This window comes from Bombus huntii, chromosome 16 (genome assembly GCF_024542735.1).
Source record: "Bombus huntii isolate Logan2020A chromosome 16, iyBomHunt1.1, whole genome shotgun sequence".
NCBI lineage: Eukaryota > Metazoa > Arthropoda > Insecta > Hymenoptera > Apidae > Bombus > Bombus huntii.
In genome coordinates, this window is record NC_066253.1 from 8870369 (window position 1) to 8890428 (window position 20060).

General features: G+C 38.0%; 2 protein-coding genes across 34 annotated transcripts in view; one reads left to right on the forward strand and one right to left on the reverse strand.

The window, feature by feature from the left end:
* Window positions 1-9275, forward strand: part of LOC126874325 (uncharacterized) — a 153316-nt gene extending 144041 nt beyond the window's left edge. Inside the window, exon 3 of the mRNA XM_050636224.1 lies at window positions 9151-9275. The gene's annotated coding sequence lies outside the window, so the exon portion shown is untranslated. The remainder of the gene's footprint in view (window positions 1-9150) is intronic.
* The window catches only part of LOC126874329 (uncharacterized), a 42077-nt gene extending 32633 nt beyond the window's left edge, over window positions 1-9444 (reverse strand). For 7 of the 33 annotated variants that reach the window (XR_007692722.1, XR_007692717.1, XM_050636246.1 and 4 more), the window contains exons 1-3: window positions 9344-9444; window positions 9130-9271; window positions 8357-8479 (exon numbers count right to left, since the gene is read on the reverse strand). Coding sequence is in view for 18 of the 33 variants with exons in the window: in XM_050636246.1 (XP_050492203.1) it covers window positions 8357-8479; window positions 9130-9271; window positions 9344-9430 (352 nt within the window). In the remaining 15 variants the exon portion in view is untranslated. The other 26 variants (XM_050636244.1, XM_050636235.1, XM_050636237.1 and 23 more) reach the window with 21 other exon arrangements.
* Window positions 9445-20060: the final 10616 nt, after the last annotated feature.

A 20060-nucleotide genomic window follows, 5' to 3' on the forward strand; every position in this document is an offset into this window, starting at 1 on the left:
ACGGAAACGTACCCCCAGCGGACCACCACCCCGTGGGGGATGGCATTATAAATAAGCGAAGCAACTTAGAGCAGTGTCCATTCTTCTTGTGTTCATTATAATTTGCGTTCATTCGTATTTTCGCTCATTAATATTCTGGTGAACATTCTTATTACGGCTCATTATTTTCGTTCATTCTTCTTGCGTTCATTTTATAATTTGTGTTCAATGTTATTACGGATCATTCGTATTACGTTCTTTATTGCGCTCATCATTGCGTTTAGAAATTTTGTATAATATTTTGCGTTTTTAGTTTTTTTTTAGTCTTTAGTTTTTCGGTAAAGAAAAGAGAGTCGCGATTAAGTAAAAGAAAATTTTATCTTTGAAGTCCTCATTTCATCGCTTAGACAAAGCGCGCATTGTAATTGCGGTATTAATCCAGTTAGTAAATTGTTCAGTCTGTATTAAAATAGATAAATAAAGTAAGAGTTGATAGTAAACTATATTCGAGTTCAAATAATAAACCCAACAAAAACTTCGACGACCACCGGAGCAGCTGAGGTAATGGCACCAGACAGCACCTACTCCTCAAGGTAAGAAAATTAATTTTGAAAATTTCCTTCTTCTCTGATAATCTCGTTGCCCACGAGAATCGAATTAGAATTTCCTATCATCGATCTCGTTTTATTCTCGTGAACGGTTTTGAAGATAGAATCATTGTTTAAACTTTAAACAAAGGAGTTGTCCGCTGTGTCGGCTTGTGCGAACGGTGTTTTCAGCTACTGAAACATCCACTGATCTTCGCATTCCTCCTCCCATTGTTGGTAAAATATTACCCGTCTTTGGGCAAGGCTTGCGAAATCACACAAGTCCCACACAGAGAGGATCGTTAGAATCATCCTCGATTATTAAACTCAAAAGGCAAGAAAATCGTGGTAACAGAATCCATCGTAGTAAATGAATTGAGTTTCGGTTCTAACGGCAAATTACTACAGCGAAATTAAAAGAGAAGAAGAAGTCAAACGTAAAAATAAATTTATATAAAACAACGAAAATCTCACATTCCTATCCAATCCAGCAACGCTAAAATATATATATCCAGTTAATAAAATATATATATATATATAATAACTTAAGCAATTCTACGTCCAAATAAAAATCCGTTCAACGAGGAAAAATATTTATTGTACCCAGCTTTAATCCTCTCCCGTGCCAGTATCCCTGCGCATAGCAGGTTAGCCGAAAAGTGGAATTCGTTTACCAGTTGCATCAAGCGTCAGTCAACGCTACCCATCAAACGTAAAAGAAAATAATCAAAATAAAATATTTTGAAATAGTCCTTAGACTATTTCTGGTGGCAGCAACTACCATATTAATTAGAAATCTAAATCAGTATTAAATACACAATAATATCATTTCAATTTATTTCCTTTCCGATTAAATTCAAACTCAAACACAAAAAAAAAAAAAAATTTTCAGTAAAATTTAAACTTAAGATTTGATCGATTTAAACAAATAGATACGTAACATTAGAGTAGTTAAATTTTTGGTGGCAGCGGTGGGATCCGCTTCACGGAGGATTAAAGTTGGTTTAAACAGTTCGATACGCTCCATAGAAGATTAAAGTTGTCACGATTGTCAATAAAATATATATTTAAGAAACAATGGCGACTGTAGTGGAATCGTTGGACGAAGAAATGGTTTTGACATGTCAGAAAAGCTTAAAGCATGGGATGCGAACTTTCGCGATGTGAGTGCAAAACTCGCCGAACTACAAAGCGGCTTATTCGAACTTAAAACAAAACAGGAACCTAAAACACCCGTATCGCCGCCGACAACGCAACAAGAAACGGTCCAGACGAGTGGACATACCCAGCCAATTAAGCTAAAAGACGCGATCGAATCGGTGCCAGTGTTTGACGGATATCGACCATCGGTATTCCACTTTTTAAGAGCTTGTGAGCGCGCGCGAAATATGATTCCCAGATATCAAGAACCTCAATTAGTAAAATTGTTAGTAAATAAGCTTCGTGGAAACGCGTTCCTCGCCATCGAAGACACGGAATTAATGAGTTTAAACGATTTCGGAAACAAATTAAAGCATCTATTCGGCCCAAAGAAATCTCTTAACGAATATAAAGGGGAATTAGGAACGATATTTCAACGACCCGGGGAAGACATATTAGATTATATGGATCACGTTAGAAATCTTAGATTGGCAATAATGTATGGAGAAAGAGGCGACTACGGCATCATATCCCCCGATATCCAAGATACTATAGATTGGGAAACGAGAGAAGCTTTCGTTAAAGGACTTCCGAACGAGGTATATGTGCGAGTAAAAATAGCAGGGTACCATACTTTAGAAGATGCGTATCGCCAAGCCGTCAAAGCAACGCACGAATTGAGACAAATAACCGATAGAACGCGACCCCATCGACCGACACCCTCGAACTATTACAGACGCGACAACGCACGTCCTTCGAACACTAACAACAATATCAGAAACAACCGCCAAGATCGAAGATCGGTACCCCCATCGCAGAATTTTTCGAATACTACTAGACAAAATATCACGTGTAATTATTGTAAAAAACCCGGGCATTTAGTGAAGGACTGTTACAAATTTAAAGCCCGAGTAGATGCCGGATTAATCGTACCCTATGCTTCGAGACCATCGGGAAACCAAACACGTCCTTCGGGAGAATGGGGCGAGCCACGAAGGAACGATACGCCGAATCGCCCAAGAGTACAGGCGGCAACCAGGCGACCGGCGCCGACGGCAACAAACAGAACAAGAGCAGCCACCCCCGCGAGATCGACTCCACCACCCATAACAAGAGACAGAGCGAACGCAATGCCGACCATAAGATCGAACGAACAACCACTAAATACTGTGGGAGAGTCATCCCACAACCAAACAAGGTCACAGACAGAGAATCCAGAATCTCAAGACAAAAGGGAAAGAGTGAAGCACAAGCAACCGGCGAAGGAAAATCATCAGGAGTTGAATTTAGATTCGGAAGGCGACCTCTCCGAATTATTTCAGTAAAATTTAACGATTCCCCAACGACCCCAACTGCACGAATAGTTTCCCCAAATCTAAAAACTAAGACGAGTTTATTATTAGACTCTGGATCGGAAATCAATATTATCAAGAAACCTGCTTTACCCGATTCAGCCATCATCGACGAAAAGGAATCAATCGAAGTGCGAGGAATTACGGCAACGAGCCTGGTCTCCCTAGGGCAGACGGTAATACAGGTTGCGGGCCATCCGGTTATTTTTCATGTAGTCGATGATTCATTGCTAATCGATCAAGACGGAATCCTAGGATCCGAATTTTTTGCAGGTTGTAAAGCTCGTTTAGATTATGAGGAAAAACACATCAAATGGGGAAATATTTATATTCCCTTCGATGCTAAAGAAAAAATAATTATACCGAAGCGAAGTTCAGTAACGTGTTCAATTAATATCGCTAATCCAGAGATAAAAGAGGGATTTATTCCAAGAATCGAGCCGAACAAGGGAATCTATTTTGGTAATGTAGTTGTGAGGAATCATAAAGGAAAAGGTTATATAAGAGTAATAAATACTACTTCAAGAGATTACGAATTTACAACACCGACGATGGTAATTAAGGAATTTGAAAATCCCTCCCCGCTTCCTAGGACAGCGTGTAATACAGTTCTAAAATCGAAGGAAAGTAGATACGAAAAAATAAATGAGTTACTACGACTCGAACACTTGAACGAAGAAGAAAAGGAAAATGTTAAAAGGTTGATTCGTAATAATCAAGATAGATTTCATATTCCAGGAGATACAAGCAACTGAAGTTCTAGAACATAGAATAATTACAACGGATAATATACCAATTAATACTAAACAGTATCGATATCCACCAATACATCGAGAAGAGATAAATCGACAGATTCAAGAATTACTAGATACGGACGTAGTGGAACCATCAATATCTCCATATAACTCCCCGTTATGGAATGTGCCGAAAAAACCCGATTCGCAAGGAAATAAACGCTGGAGATTAGTTATCGATTATAGAAAATTGAACGATAAAACGATTGGCGATGCCTTCCCACTACCCAACATTACAGAAATATTGGATCAATTAGGAAGTGCAAAATATTTTTCCACGTTTGACTTAGCATCAGGTTTTCACCAGATCCGTATGTCACAGGAAGATGCCCACAAAATGGCATTTTCGACACCATACGGACATTTTCAATTCAAAAGAATGCCCTTTGGATTAAAAAATGCCCCAGCAACATTTCAACGTTTGATGAACTCGGTATTATCTGGTCTGCAAGGAATAGAACTATTCGTCTATCTGGATGACATAGTGATTTATTCCAGGTCTCTCCAAGAACACGAAATTAAATTTAATAAATTAATGGAAAGACTGAGGAAAGCTAAATTACGATTACAACCTGATAAGTGCGAATTTTTACGACACGAGGTGAGTTATTTAGGACATATAATTAGTGAGGATGGCGTGAAACCCGACCCAAAGAAAGTCGAAGCCGTATCAAAATTTCCACGACCAAAGAAGGCGAAAAATATCAAACAATTTCTGGGACTAGCAGGATATTACAGAAGATTTATCCCCGATTTCTCCAAGGTCGCGAAACCATTGACACAACTATTAAAGAAAGACACTCCCTTTAAATGGACAGAAAATCAAGAAAATGCATTTAATAATTTAAAGACAGCGTTAATGACGATACCCATTCTACAATATCCAGACTTTTCTAAACCCTTTAACCTTACCACAGACGCATCAGGATATGCAATAAGCGGTGTACTGAGTCAAGGGCCAATCGGAAAGGATTTGCCGATTGCGTATGCCTCAAGACTATTAAATTCCGCCGAACAAAACTACTCTACCATAGAAAAGGAGCGTCTGGCAATTGTTTACAGCGCAATGCACTTCCGACCGTATCTTTACGGAAGAAAGTTTACCATCGTAACCGATCATAAACCTTTAGTGTGGATGCATTCTATCAAAGATCCTACTTCCAGAATTTAGAAATGGAATTTAAAATTATCGGACTTTGAATTTGATATTGTATACAAAGAAGGCAGGGCGAACGCAAACGCAGACGCATTATCTAGGAACCCTCCGGAAGTTTGTTTACCAATCAGAAAGAGAGAGGAAGTCTCACCGATTCGCTATCCTGTCTCAAAAAGATTCGAAATAGATACGTCAACGGAAGACTCTCCCATATTCGAAGCTAAACCACGCGTCTTGCCTCAATCCACTGATCTTACAAAACAAGGAAAAATTTCTACTCGAAAGCATCTTACACTGGAAGAAACACCCGTAAAATATTTTGACGAAGCGCTAACCGAGCTCGATGTAAACACAAATAGAGAAATAACTGATCAAGGAAAAAGGCGCATGGACACAACAGGCGAAGAAGAACCCTCCGCCGTAATTCCAGAACTAACTCCACAACGAGAAAAGGATACGCATGTCTCAAAAAGATTTAAGCTGGATACGTCAACCGAAGATTCTCCCATATTCGAAGCTAAACCACACGTCTTGCCTCAATCCAGTGATTCTAAAAATCAAGGAAAGGGTTTTACCCGAAAACATTTTACAATAGAAGAAACCCCTATAAAATATTTAGACCAAGCATTAGCAGAAACCGATGTAAGTACAGATAGAGAAATAACCAATCGAGAAAAAGAAGACACGGATACAACAAGCGAAAAAGAGACCTTCACTGTAATTCCAGAACTAATTCAACAACGAGAAAAGGACACGAGACCTACGATAATTGCGGAACTAAAAATTTCAGAAACCCGAGACTCAATTGCAAGAGTAAATGACCATAAAGTAGTATTTATAGATATACATGGCAATCCGATAGATAAAGGAGCCTTAGAAATGAAGGAAACGGGAAAATTGCCTCGTTATGAAGATTTAATGTTAGAAAAAGCAAGATTGAATTACGATTCTGGAAAATACATTGTATCCCTGCCGATAAAGGAAAATAGAAATATTCCAATAACACCAGAAAATTTATTAAACTCGCTAAGATCTCTATTAGACGTAGTAAATGAAAAACAGTTAACTTCGTTTAGCATTAGCAAAGGAAACTTGGAGGAAATACCCTGGCGATATACAATCAGGAAATTAAAGGAAATGTTTATGGAAAAAACCTTAACCATCACCATTTGCACTGGGCAAGTAATTACTCCACCTGTGGAAACGCGGAACAACATAATACGAGAAAAACATGAATCAAGCGTAACAGGACACAAAGGAATTACCAAAACTTGTCAAAGAATACGACAACACTACTATTGGGAAAATATGAAAAAGGAAATTCAAGATTACGTGAGAACATGTAAGGAATGTCAATTGAAGAAACTCACAAGAATAAAAGCAAAACAACCAATGGTACTTACAGACACACCAGGTAAAGCGTTCGACAAGATTAGTATGGATATTGTAGGTCCATTACCAAAAACCCAAAGGGGAAATGAATATATATTAACCATCTAAGATTTATTAACAAAATACTCAATCGGGATTCCACTAGGAGGAATCTCTTCAGTCGAGATAGCGGACGCTTTCGTAAAGCGATTTATTTGTCGTTTCGGATCACCGAGAGCTATTCTCACTGATCAAGGAACGAACTTTACATCCTCACTAATGAAGAAAGTAGCAAAGAGATTCCGCATCAAACAATATACCACGACGGCATATCATCCACAAAGTAACGGTTCAATTGAAAGATCTCACCACGTACTGATTGAATATCTCAAATTATACATTGAAAATTCCAGAAAATGGGAGGAATGGGTAGAATTAGCTATGTTTTCCTATAATACCTCTGTACACGAAGGAACGAAATTCTCCCCGCACGAATTAGTTTTTGGACATCTAGCCAGAGAACCTACTGGTGAAGTAATAATCGAAGAGAACATGGAACCAACATACGCAGAATATCTCGAAGATTTGTTCGATAAAATTAACACCGTACAACGAATGGCGAGAGAAAATTTGATAAAATCCAAACTAAGATCAAAGGAATATTACGACCGACGAATCGACCCTCAGGACTTTAAAATAGGAGATTCGATATATTTACTAAAAGAACCCAGTAAAGGAAAATTCTCCTATCAATATACTGGACCATACAAAGTGCTAGAAATCTTGCAGAACCAAAACGTCAAGATTCAAGTAAAAGGGATTCCGCGAACGGTGCACTTAAACAAGTTAAAACTAGCGCATAATCGAAATAAGCAATGAATAAAGCGATTTTAGTGGGCAACGTAGTGCAGTAGTGTATGTTGTAGTGCTGTTCGTCGAATAATACAGATATCGAACACCTAAAAGGAAAAAGGAAAATTATTATGTGTGTTTCAATTATTGCTTAAATATAAAACGTGTTAACTCAATGAATAATTAACTAATGAAAGTGAAAGTTACCTTGTGAACAAGTGATCAACATACAAGAAAGTGTACGTGCAAGTATAGGTTATGGATCGTTGTTCGTGGAGCATAATGTATGACAGCTACCTAAAATAAGTGAATAAATTAGTTTCAATTGTCTCAGTGCAAAATACAAGGTTACTAAGTGTTATAACTATATTGTGGATAAATCAAAAGGAGGTGTGACACTGTTCGTCGAATAATACAGATAACGAAAACCTAAAAGAAAAAAAAAAAAAAAAGAAAAATTATTATGTGTACTCCAATCATTTTTTTTTTTTATACATCGTGTTGATTCAATAAATAATTAAAAGAGTGGAAGTGAAAGTTACCTTGCGAACAAGTGATCATCATACAAGAAGGTTTACGTGCAAAATAGGTTATGGCTCCCTGTTTGCGGAACACCATGTACAACAGCCAGCCGAAAAATAAATGAACCAATTAACCTCAATTGCCTTAATGCAAAATACAACAGTACTAAATGTCATAACAATACTGTGGAAGCATGGCACTGTTCGTCGAACAACACAGATAGCGGAAACCTGAAAAGAAAAAGAAGTTTATTACGAGTGCTCAAATTACTGTTTGAATGTAAAACGTGTTAGTTCAACGAATAACTAAAACAGTGAAAGTGCAACTTACGTCGTGAACAATTAATCACCATACAAGGAAGGGTACATGCATGAATTTCGCAGATTAACAAGAAGAAATAAAATAGCTGATAAGTATAGAAAGTGGTTAGAAAATAATTAAGATAGATTAATTGAAAGTAAAAGGATATTTTATTATGTATTAATCTACGTAGTATTGTTATATTATTATATCTAACACGTAGAAGTGGATTTTGTAATGCACAATAGCGGTCACACACACAATGCATTATACACATATTAAACTAAATAAACTAAACAGTACCTTTATGGCCACAGATATAAGACGATTGAAGGCAACCGTAGTAAGTATCCAAGGCATATCGAAGAATTGGACGACGTTGTGGGAATGATCCAGGTAAGTGACGCAGCATCAAATAAGTAGAATCTAAAGAATTACAGACAATGTTAATCTAACAAATAAATTTTAATCACTAATAAGGAACTGTTCCATTACATAAAATAATAACAAATAGCAAGTACATGCAATAATAAATTAATAGGGAAAATAAGAAAGGTCAATAAACACAGAAATAGGTTAGAAATTAACCAAGATAGACTAACTAAATATTAAAAACAAGACATGACTGAACTCGGTGCAAAGGAATAAAGTTATGCCACACGAAATAACTGGTAACGCAATACACAAAACAATATTACAGAACACTACCAAATAAAATTATAGTGATTAACAATTAATTAGTTATTTCAACAACACATCACTGTTGACATTAAACCAACGCCATACCAAAAAGACACGCGAGCGACCATGTTGAAAAATTTGTCGCGCGCACATACATATAACAGCTAATGCAATATAATACGGCATCATAATAGCAATGTTAGGTGCTAATAAAAAAAAAAGAAAAAAAAACACAAGAAAATGGGAGAGAGTTAAGGAATAAATAACAACTAACATAATTATAACATATTATATATATTATATTATATACAAAGATACAGTATTCATACAAGGGAACAGATCCAAAAGAAAATTATATAAATGATATAATGATATATATATATATATATATTAACTATTTTTATATGTGTGTACAGAACTGATGGCGAACTCATCAATCATTCTCTGAACGACGGACGGAAGAACATGAATAGCAATCCGCACAGAGGAACTGTAAAGTATTGGTACGCCACCCACGAAACCAAGTACTGATGCTATCTACCTGTAAACAAACAACATTCATAACTATGCATATAATTTTCACTTATGTTCACCAATATATATATACACGTATGTTGTAAAATAGGCGATATTTATGACATTCACTTTCATTGATAATGCAAGTGACTCATAAAATTGAGTCGTCGTATTTACCATTGCACGCACATATATATATACTCGAAGACAAGGTACACTTGTAATATTTATTCCTATCGATAATATATATTTATATATTTATAACAATAAAACAAATCTCATTCATACTACTTACCAGTACGTATGCATATATCTATATAATTATAACTCAAGTAGCATTTATGATATTTATTTTTACCGATAACACGTACATAAAACCTAAAATAAAACAAGGTTTTAACAATAAAAAAAAAATAATAATAATACATATAAATATAAAATTTTTTTTCTATATATATATGTCGGGTTTACATTAGAATTAGGGTTAGGGGCGTGAAACAAATCTTCGTTTGGGTTACACGTTGTCGTTATGCAATAGAGAAGACATTGACTAGTGCAAATACGATTATTATAGAACCGGACAAGTAACCGTGGTAGTTAGGTACTAGAGAAACTAATGACAATGATCCTAGGTTCAATAACGAATCCGCGGTCGAAGGGATGATAGATGAACGTACTCACAAAATCTAAGTCGGCATCGTAATATTCACTGGTCGTAAAGAGTTACTCCTTTCATCAATGAGATCGCGAGCGAGAATGCCTTTCCCATCCCGATGATTCCACAGAGGAAAACTATAATGGGGCGTGTCTAAGGAGATGAGATCATCGGATTCGTCCAGAAAAGCCTTCGTTCAGAAAGTAAAGGAAATTGGCGTTGCTGCTAATTGGTCAATCTCCATATCGGTGGTTAGAAAAAGATGCTAGCCGCCCTCGAGGGAAAGTTGCTAGTGGGAGACGCCGCTCGTTGAAAAATATATCTCCCCTATCTTCCCGTAGTTGGGACAAAGACTGTTTGTCTGTTTGAAGGACTTTAGTTAACTAAACCTTAAGATTTACAACGGGCCCTCGGGCTAGCCGAACATGTACTGTGGAAACGCAACGGCATCTGGCAATCATCTTACTCGAAGAATAGGGTCTGCGTGTGGCGAGACACGGGACAGAAACCGTTGGAATGTTTACTGTCGCGTGTCGCCACGAATATTTCTTTTAAGGAGAGCTATAGAATTACACCATACCTTTGCTAGGCAAAGCGTCCATCGCGTGACCGCAGCTACATTCGGCGACTGACTGTGTAAAATGGAGTTCAACGAGCGCTTAAACGTCGAAATATCTCCAACGAGAAGGAAATGACAGTTAATTTTCGTCAAAATCGAGGAAATCTTCGCGATTTGCGAGCTATTTTGCTTGTTTCGACGCTTAAATGGTTGTGCATTGCATTAGCACTGTGAAATGGAGTTCAACGAGTGCTTAAACGTCGAAATATCTCCAACGGGAAGGAAATGACGGCTATTTTTCGTCAAAATCGACGAAATCTTCGCGATTTGCGAGCTATTTTGCTTGTTTCGACGCTTAAACGGTAGTGCATTGCATTTGCACTGTAAAATGGAGTTCAACGAGCGCTTAAACGTCGAAATATCTCGAACGGGAAGGAAATGACGGCTAGATTTCATCAAATACGACGAAATCTTCGCGATTTGCGAGCTATTTTGCTTGTTTCGACGCTTAAATGGTTGTGCATTGCATTAGCACTGTGAAATGGAGTTCAACGAGTGCTTAAACGTCGAAATATCTCCAACGGGAAGGAAATGACGGCTATTTTTCGTCAAAATTTACGAAAACTTCGCGATTTGCGTGATATTTTGATTGTTTCGACGCTTAAATGGTTGTGCATTGCATTAGCACTGTGAAATGGAGTTCAACGAGCGCTTAAACGTCGAAATATCTCCAACGGGAAGGAAATGACAGTTAATTTTCATCAATATCGCGATTTGCGAGATATTTTGATTGTTTCGACGCTTAAATGGTTGTGCGTTGCATTAGCACTGTGATATGTAGTTCAACGAGAGCTTAAACGTCGAAATATCTCCAACGGGAAGGAAATGACGGCTATTTTTCGTCAAAATTTACGAAATCTTCGCGATTTGCGAGATATTTTGATTGCTTCGACGCTTAAATGGTTGTGCATTGCATTAGCACTGTGAAATGGAGTTCAACGAGTGCTTAAACGTCGAAATATCTCCAACGGGAAGGAAACGACAGTTAATTTTCATCAAAATAGCGATTTGCGAGATATTTCGATTGTTTCGACGCTTTAATGGTTGTGCATTGCATTAGCACTGTGAAATGGAGTTCAACGAGTGCTTAAACGTCGAAATATATCCAACGGGAAGGAAATGACGGCTATTTATCGTCAAAATTTACGAAATCTTCGCGATTTGCGAGATATTTTGATTGTTTCGACGCTTAAATGGTTGTGCGTTGCATTAGCACTGTGATATGTAGTTCAACGAGAGCTTAAACGTCGAAATATCTCCAACGGGAAGGAAATGACTGCTATTTTTCGTCAAAATTTACGAAATCTTCGCGATTTGCGAGATATTTTGATAGTTTCGACGCTTAAATGGTTATGCATTGCATTAGCACTGTGAAATGGAGTTCAACGAGTGCTTAAACGTCGAAATATCTCCAACGGGAAGGAAATGACAGGTATTTTTCGTCAAAATTTACGAAATCTTCGCGATATGCGAGATATTTTGGTTGCTTCGACGTTTAAATGGTTGTGCATTGCATTAGCACTGTGAAATGGAGTTCAACGAGTGCTTAAACGTCGAAATATCTCCAACGGGAAGGAAATGACGGCTATTTTTCGTCAAAATTTACGAAAACTTCGCGATTTGCGTGATATTTTGATTGTTTCGACGCTTAAATGGTTGTGCATTGCATTAGCACTGTGAAATGGAGTTCAACGAGCGCTTAAACGTCGAAATATCTCCAACGGGAAGGAAATGACAGTTAATTTTCATCAATATCGCGATTTGCGAGATATTTTGATTGTTTCGACGCTTAAATGGTTGTGCATTGCATTATCACTGTGAAATGGAGTTCAACGAGCGCTTAAACGTCGAAATATCTCCAACGGGAGGGAAATGACAGTTAATTTTCATCAAAATCGCGATTTGCGAGATATTTCGATTGTTTCGACGCTTAAATGGTTGTGCATTGCATTAGCACTGTGAAATGCAGTTCAACGAGAGCTTAAACGTCGAAATATCTCCAACGGGAATGAAATGACGTCTATTTTTCGTCAATATTGACGAAATCTTCGCGATTTGCGAGATATTTTGATTGTTTCGACGCTTAAATGGTTGTGCATTGCATTATCACTGTGAAATGGATTTCAACGAGTGCTTAAACGTCGAAATATCTCCAACGGGAAGGAAATGACAGTTAATTTTCATCAAAATCGCGATTTGCGAGATATTTCGATTGTTTCGACGCTTAAATGGTTGTGCATTGCATTAGCACTGTGAAATGGAGTTCAACGAGTGCTTAAACGTCGAAATATCTCCAACGGGAATGAAATGACGTCTATTTTTCGTCAAAATTGACGAAATCTTCGCGATTTGCGTGATATTTTGATTGTTTCGACGCTTAAATGGTTGTGCATTGCATTAGCACTGTGAAATGGAGTTCAACGAGTGCTTAAACTTCGAAATATCTCCAACGGGAAGGAAATGACAGGTATTTTTCGTCAAAATTTACGAAATCTTCGCGATTTGCGAGATATTTTGGTTGCTTCGACGTTTAAATGGTTGTGCATTGCATTAGCACTGTGAAATGGAGTTCAAAGAGTGCTTAAACGTCGAAATATCTCCAACGGGAAGGAAATGACGGCTATTTTTCGTCAAAATTTACGAAATCTTCGCGATTTGCGAGATATTTTGATTGTTTCGAGGCTTAAATGGTTGTGCATTGCATTAGCACTGTGAAATGGAGTTCAACGAGCGCTTAAACGTCGAAATATCTCCAACGGGAAGGAAACGACAGTTAATTTTCATCAAAATAGCGATTTGCGAGATATTTCGATTGTTTCGACGCTTTAATGGTTGTGCATTGCATTAGCACTGTGAAATGGAGTTCAACGAGTGCTTAAACGTCGAAATATATCCAACGGGAAGGAAATGACGGCTATTTTTCGTCAAAATTTACGAAATCTTCGCGATTTGCGAGATATTTTGATTGTTTCGACGCTTAAATGGTTGTGCGTTGCATTAGCACTGTGATATGTAGTTCAACGAGAGCTTAAACGTCGAAATATCTCCAACGGGAAGGAAATGACGGCTATTTTTCGTCAAAATTTACGAAATCTTCGCGATTTGCGAGATATTTTGGTTGCTTCGACGTTTAAATGGTTGTGCATTGCATTAGCACTGTGAAATGGAGTTCAAAGAGTGCTTAAACGTCGAAATATCTCCAACGGGAAGGAAATGACGGCTATTTTTCGTCAAAATTTACGAAATCTTCGCGATTTGCGAGATATTTTGATTGTTTCGACGCTTAAATGGTTGTGCATTGCATTAGCACTGTGAAATGGAGTTCAACGAGCGCTTAAACGTCGAAATATCTCCAACGGGAAGGAAACGACAGTTAATTTTCATCAAAATAGCGATTTGCGAGATATTTCGATTGTTTCGACGCTTTAATGGTTGTGCATTGCATTAGCACTGTGAAATGGAGTTCAACGAGTGCTTAAACGTCGAAATATATCCAACGGGAAGGAAATGACGGCTATTTTTCGTCAAAATTTACGAAATCTTCGCGATTTGCGAGATATTTTGATTGTTTCGACGCTTAAATGGTTGTGCATAGCATTAGCACTGTGAAATGGAGTTCAACGAGTGCTTAAACGTCGAAATATCTCCAACGGGAAGGAACTGACGGCTGTTTTTCGTCAAAATTTACGAAATCTTCGCGATTTGCGAGATAATTTGATTGTTTCTACGCTTAAATGGTTGTGCATTGCATTAGCACTGTGAAATGGAGTTCAACGAGCGCTTAAACGTCGAAATATCTCCAACGGGAAGGAAACGACAGTTAATTTTCATCAAAATAGCGATTTGCGAGATATTTTGATTGTTTCGACGCTTAAATGATTGTGCATTGCATTAGCACTGTGAAATGGAGTTCAACGAGTGCTTAAACGTCGAAATATCTCCAACGGGAAGGAAATGACGGCTATTTTTCGCTAAAATTTTCGAAATCTTCGCGATTTGCGAGATATTTTGATTGTTTCGACGCTTAAATGGTTGTGCATTGCATTAGCACTGTGAAATGGAGTTCAACGAGTGCTTAAACGTCGAAATATCTCCAACGGGAAGGAACTGACGGCTGTTTTTCGTCAAAATTTACGAAATCTTCGCGATTTGCGAGATAATTTGATTGTTTCGACGCTTAAATGGTTGTGCATTGCATTAGCACTGTGAAATGGAGTTCAACGAGCGCTTAAACGTCGAAATATCTCCAACGGGAAGGAAATGACGGCTATTTTTCGTCAAAATTTACGAAATCTTCGCGATTTACGAGATATTTTGATTGTTTCGACGCTTAAATGGTTGTGCATTGCATTAGCACTGTGAAATGGAGTTCAACCAGTGCTTAAACGTCGAAATATCTCCAACGGGAAGGCAATGACGGCTATTTTTCGTCAAAATCGACGAAATCTTCGCGATTTGCGAGATATTTTGATTGTTTCGACGCATAAATGGTTGTGCATTGCATTAGCACTGCGAAATGGAGTTCAACGAGCGCTTAAACGTCGAAATATCTCCAACGGGAAGGAAATGACGGCTATTTTTCGTCAAAATTTACGAAATCTTCGCGATTTGCGAGATATTTTGATTGTTTCGACGCTTAAATTGTTGTGCATTGCATTATCACTGTGAAATGGAGTTCAACGAGTGCTTTAACGTCGAAATATCTCCAACGGGAAGGAAATGACGGCAGTTTTTCGTCAAAATTTACGAAATCTTCGCGATTTACGATATATTTTGTTTGTTTCGACGCTTAAATGGTTGTGCATTGCATTAGCACTGTGAAATGGAGTTCAAAGAGTGCTTAAACGTCGAAATATCTCCAACGGGAAGGAAATGACGGCTATTTTTCGTCAAAATTTACGAAATCTTCGCGATTTGCGAGATATTTTGATTGTTTCGACGCTTAAATGGTTGTGCATTGCATTAGCACTGTGAAATGGAGTTCAACGAGCGCTTAAACGTCGAAATATCTCCAACGGGAAGGAAACGACAGTTAATTTTCATCAAAATAGCGATTTGCGAGATATTTCGATTGTTTCGACGCTTTAATGGTTGTGCATTGCATTAGCACTGTGAAATGGAGTTCAACGAGTGCTTAAACGTCGAAATATATCCAACGGGAAGGAAATGACGGCTATTTTTCGTCAAAATTTACGAAATCTTCGCGATTTGCGAGATATTTTGATTGTTTCGACGCTTAAATGGTTGTGCATAGCATTAGCACTGTGAAATGGAGTTCAACGAGTGCTTAAACGTCGAAATATCTCCAACGGGAAGGAACTGACGGCTGTTTTTCGTCAAAATTTACGAAATCTTCGCGATTTGCGAGATAATTTGATTGTTTCTACGCTTAAATGGTTGTGCATTGCATTAGCACTGTGAAATGGAGTTCAACGAGCGCTTAAACGTCGAAATATCTCCAACGGGAAGGAAACGACAGTTAATTTTCATTAAAATAGCGATTTGCGAGATATTTTGATTGTTTCGACGCTTAAATGGTTGTGCATTGCATTAGCACTGTGAAATGTAGTTCAACGAGTGCTTAAACGCCGAAATATCTCCAACGGGAAGGAAATGACGGCTATTTTTCGTCAAAATTTACGAAATCTTCGCGATTTGCGAGATATTTTGATTGTTTCGACGCTTAAATGGTTGTGCATTGCATTAGCACTGTGAAATGGAGTTCAACGAGTGCTTAAACGTCGAAATATCTCCAACGGGAAGGAAATGACGGCTATTTTTCGTCAAAATTTACGAAATCTTCGCGATTTGCGAGATATTTTGATTGTTTCGACGCTTAAATTGTTGTGCATTGCATTATCACTGTGAAATGGAGTTCAACGAGCGCTTAAACGTCGAAATATCTCCAACGGGAAGGAAATGACGGCTATTTTTCGTCAAAATTTACGAAATCTTCGCGATTTACGAGATATTTTGATTGTTTCGACGCTTAAATGGTTGTGCATTGCATTAGCACTGTGAAATGGAGTTCAACCAGTGCTTAAACGTCGAAATATCTCCAACGGGAAGGCAATGACGGCTATTTTTCGTCAAAATCGACGAAATCTTCGCGATTTGCGAGATATTTCGATTGTTTCGACGCTTTAATGGTTGTGCATTGCATTAGCACTGTGAAATGGAGTTCAACGAGCGCTTAAACGTCGAAATATCTGCAACAGGAAGGAAATGACGGCTATTTTTCATCAAAATTTTCGAAATCTTTGCGATTTGCGAGATATTTTGATTGTTTCGACGCTTAAATGGTTGTGCATTGCATTAGCACTGTGAAATGGAGTTCAACGAGCGCTTAAACGTCGAAATATCTCCAACGGGAAGGAAACGACAGTTAATTTTCATCAAAATAGCGATTTGCGAGATATTTCGATTGTTTCGACGCTTTAATGGTTGTGCATTGCATTAGCACTGTGAAATGGAGTTCAACGAGTGCTTAAACGTCGAAATATATCCAACGGGAAGGAAATGACGGCTATTTTTCGTCAAAATTTACGAAATCTTCGCGATTTGCGAGATATTTTGATTGTTTCGACGCTTAAATGGTTGTGCATAGCATTAGCACTGTGAAATGGAGTTCAACGAGTGCTTAAACGTCGAAATATCTCCAACGGGAAGGAACTGACGGCTGTTTTTCGTCAAAATTTACGAAATCTTCGCGATTTGCGAGATAATTTGATTGTTTCTACGCTTAAATGGTTGTGCATTGCATTAGCACTGTGAAATGGAGTTCAACGAGCGCTTAAACGTCGAAATATCTCCAACGGGAAGGAAACGACAGTTAATTTTCATCAAAATAGCGATTTGCGAGATATTTTGATTGTTTCGACGCTTAAATGATTGTGCATTGCATTAGCACTGTGAAATGGAGTTCAACGAGTGCGTAAACGTCGAAATATCTCCAACGGGAAGGAAATGACGGCTGTTTTTCGTCAAAATTTACGAAATCTTCGCGATTTGCGAGATATTTTGATTGTTTCGACGCTTAAATGGTTGTGCATTGCATTAGCACTGTGAAATGTAGTTCAACGAGTGCTTAAACGCCGAAATATCTCCAACGGGAAGGAAATGACGGCTATTTTTCGTCAAAATTTACGAAATCTTCGCGATTTGCGAGATATTTTGATTGTTTCGACGCTTTAATGGTTGTGCATTGCATTAGCACTGTGAAATGGAGTTCAACGAGTGCTTAAACGTCGAAATATCTCCAACGGGAAGGAAATGACGGCTATTTTTCGTCAAAATTTACGAAATCTTCGCGATTTGCGAGATATTTTGATTGTTTCGACGCTTAAATTGTTGTGCATTGCATTATCACTGTGAAATGGAGTTCAACGAGTGCTTTAACGTCGAAATATCTCCAACGGGAAGGAAATGACGGCAGTTTTTCGTCAAAATTTACGAAATCTTCGCGATTTACGATATATTTTGTTTGTTTCGACGCTTAAATGGTTGTGCATTGCATTAGCACTGTAAAATGGAGTTCAACCAGTGCTTAAACGTCGAAATATATCCAACGGGAAGGAAATGACGGCTATTTTTCGTCAAAATTTACGAAATCTTCGCGATTTGCGAGATATTTTGATTGTTTCGACGCTTAAATGGTTGTGCATTGCATTATCACTGTGAAATGGAGTTCAACGAGCGCTTAAACGTCGAAATTTCTCCAACGGGAAGGAAATGACAGTTAATTTTCATCAAAATCGCGATTTGCGATATATTTCGATTGTTTCGACGCTTTAATGGTTGTGCATTGCATTAGCACTGTGAAATGGAGTTCAACGAGCGCTTATACGTCGAAATATCTGCAACAGGAAGGATATGACGGCTATTTTTCATCAAAATTTTCGAAATCTTTGCGATTTGCGAGATATTTTGATTGTTTCGACGCTTAAATGGTTGTGCATTGCATTAGCACTGTGAAATGGAGTTCAACGAGTGCTTAAACGTCGAAATATCTCCAACGGGAAGGAAATGACGGCTATTTTTCGTCAAAATTTACGAAATCTTCGCGATTTGCGAGATATTTTGATTGTTTCGACGCTTAAATGGTTGTGCATTGCATTAGCACTGTGAAATGGAGTTCAACGAGCGCTTAAACGTCGAAATTTCTCCAACGGGAAGGAAATGACAGTTAATTTTCATCAAAATCGCGATTTGCGAGATATTTCGATTGTTTCGACGCTTAAATGGTTGTGCATTGCATTAGCACTGTGAAATGGAGTTCAACGAGTGCTTAAACGTCGAAATATCTCCAACGGGAAGGAAATGACGGCTATTTTTCGTCAAAATTTACGAAATCTTCGCGATTTGCGAGATATTTTGATTGTTTCGACGCTTAAATGGTTGTGCATTGCATTATCACTGTGAAATGGAGTTCAACGAGTGCTTTAACGTCGAAATATCTCCAACGGGAAGGAAATGACGGCAGTTTTTCGTCAAAATTTACGAAATCTTCGCGATTTACGATATATTTTGTTTGTTTCGACGCTTAAATGGTTGTGCATTGCATTAGCACTGTAAAATGGAGTTCAACCAGTGCTTAAACGTCGAAATATATCCAACGGGAAGGAAATGACGGCTATTTTTCGTAAAAATCGACGAAATCTTCGCGATTTGCGAGATATTTTGATTGTTTCGACGCATAAATGGTTGTGCATTGCATTAGCACTGCGAAATGGAGTTCAACGAGTGCTTAACCGTCGAAATATCTCCAACGGGAAGGAAATGACGGCTGTTTTTCGTCAAAATTTAGGAAATCTTCGCGATTTGCAAAATATTTTGATTGTTTCGACGCTTAAATGGTTGTGCATTGCATTATCACTGTGAAATGGAGTTCAACGAGCGCTTAAACGTCGAAATATCTCCAACGGGAAGGAAACGACAGTTAATTTTCATCAAAATAGCGATTTGCGAGATATTTTGATTGTTTCGACGCTTAAATGGTTGTGCATTGCATTAGCACTGTGAAATGTAGTTCAACGAGTGCTTAAACGTCGAAATATCTCCAACGGGAAGGAAATGACGGCTATTTTTCGTCAAAATTTACGAAATCTTCGCGATTTGGGAGATATTTTGATTGTTTCGACGCTTAAATGGTTGTGCATTGCATTAGCACTGTGAAATGGAGTTCAACGAGCGCTTAAGCGTCGAAATATCTCCAACAGGAAGGAAATGACGGCAGTTTTTCGTCAAAATTTACGAAATCTTCGCGATTTACGAGATATTTTGATTGTTTCGACGCTTAAATGGTTGTGCATTGCATTAGCACTGTGAAATGGAGTTCAACGAGTGCTGAAACGTCGAAATATCACCAACGGGAAGGAAATGACAGTTAATTTTCATCAATATCGCGATTTGCGAGATATTTTGATTGTTTCGACGCTTAAATGGTTGTGCATTGCATTAGCACTGTGAAATGGAGTTCAACGAGTGCTTAAACGTCGAAATATCTCCAACGGGAAGGAAATGACGGCTATTTTTCG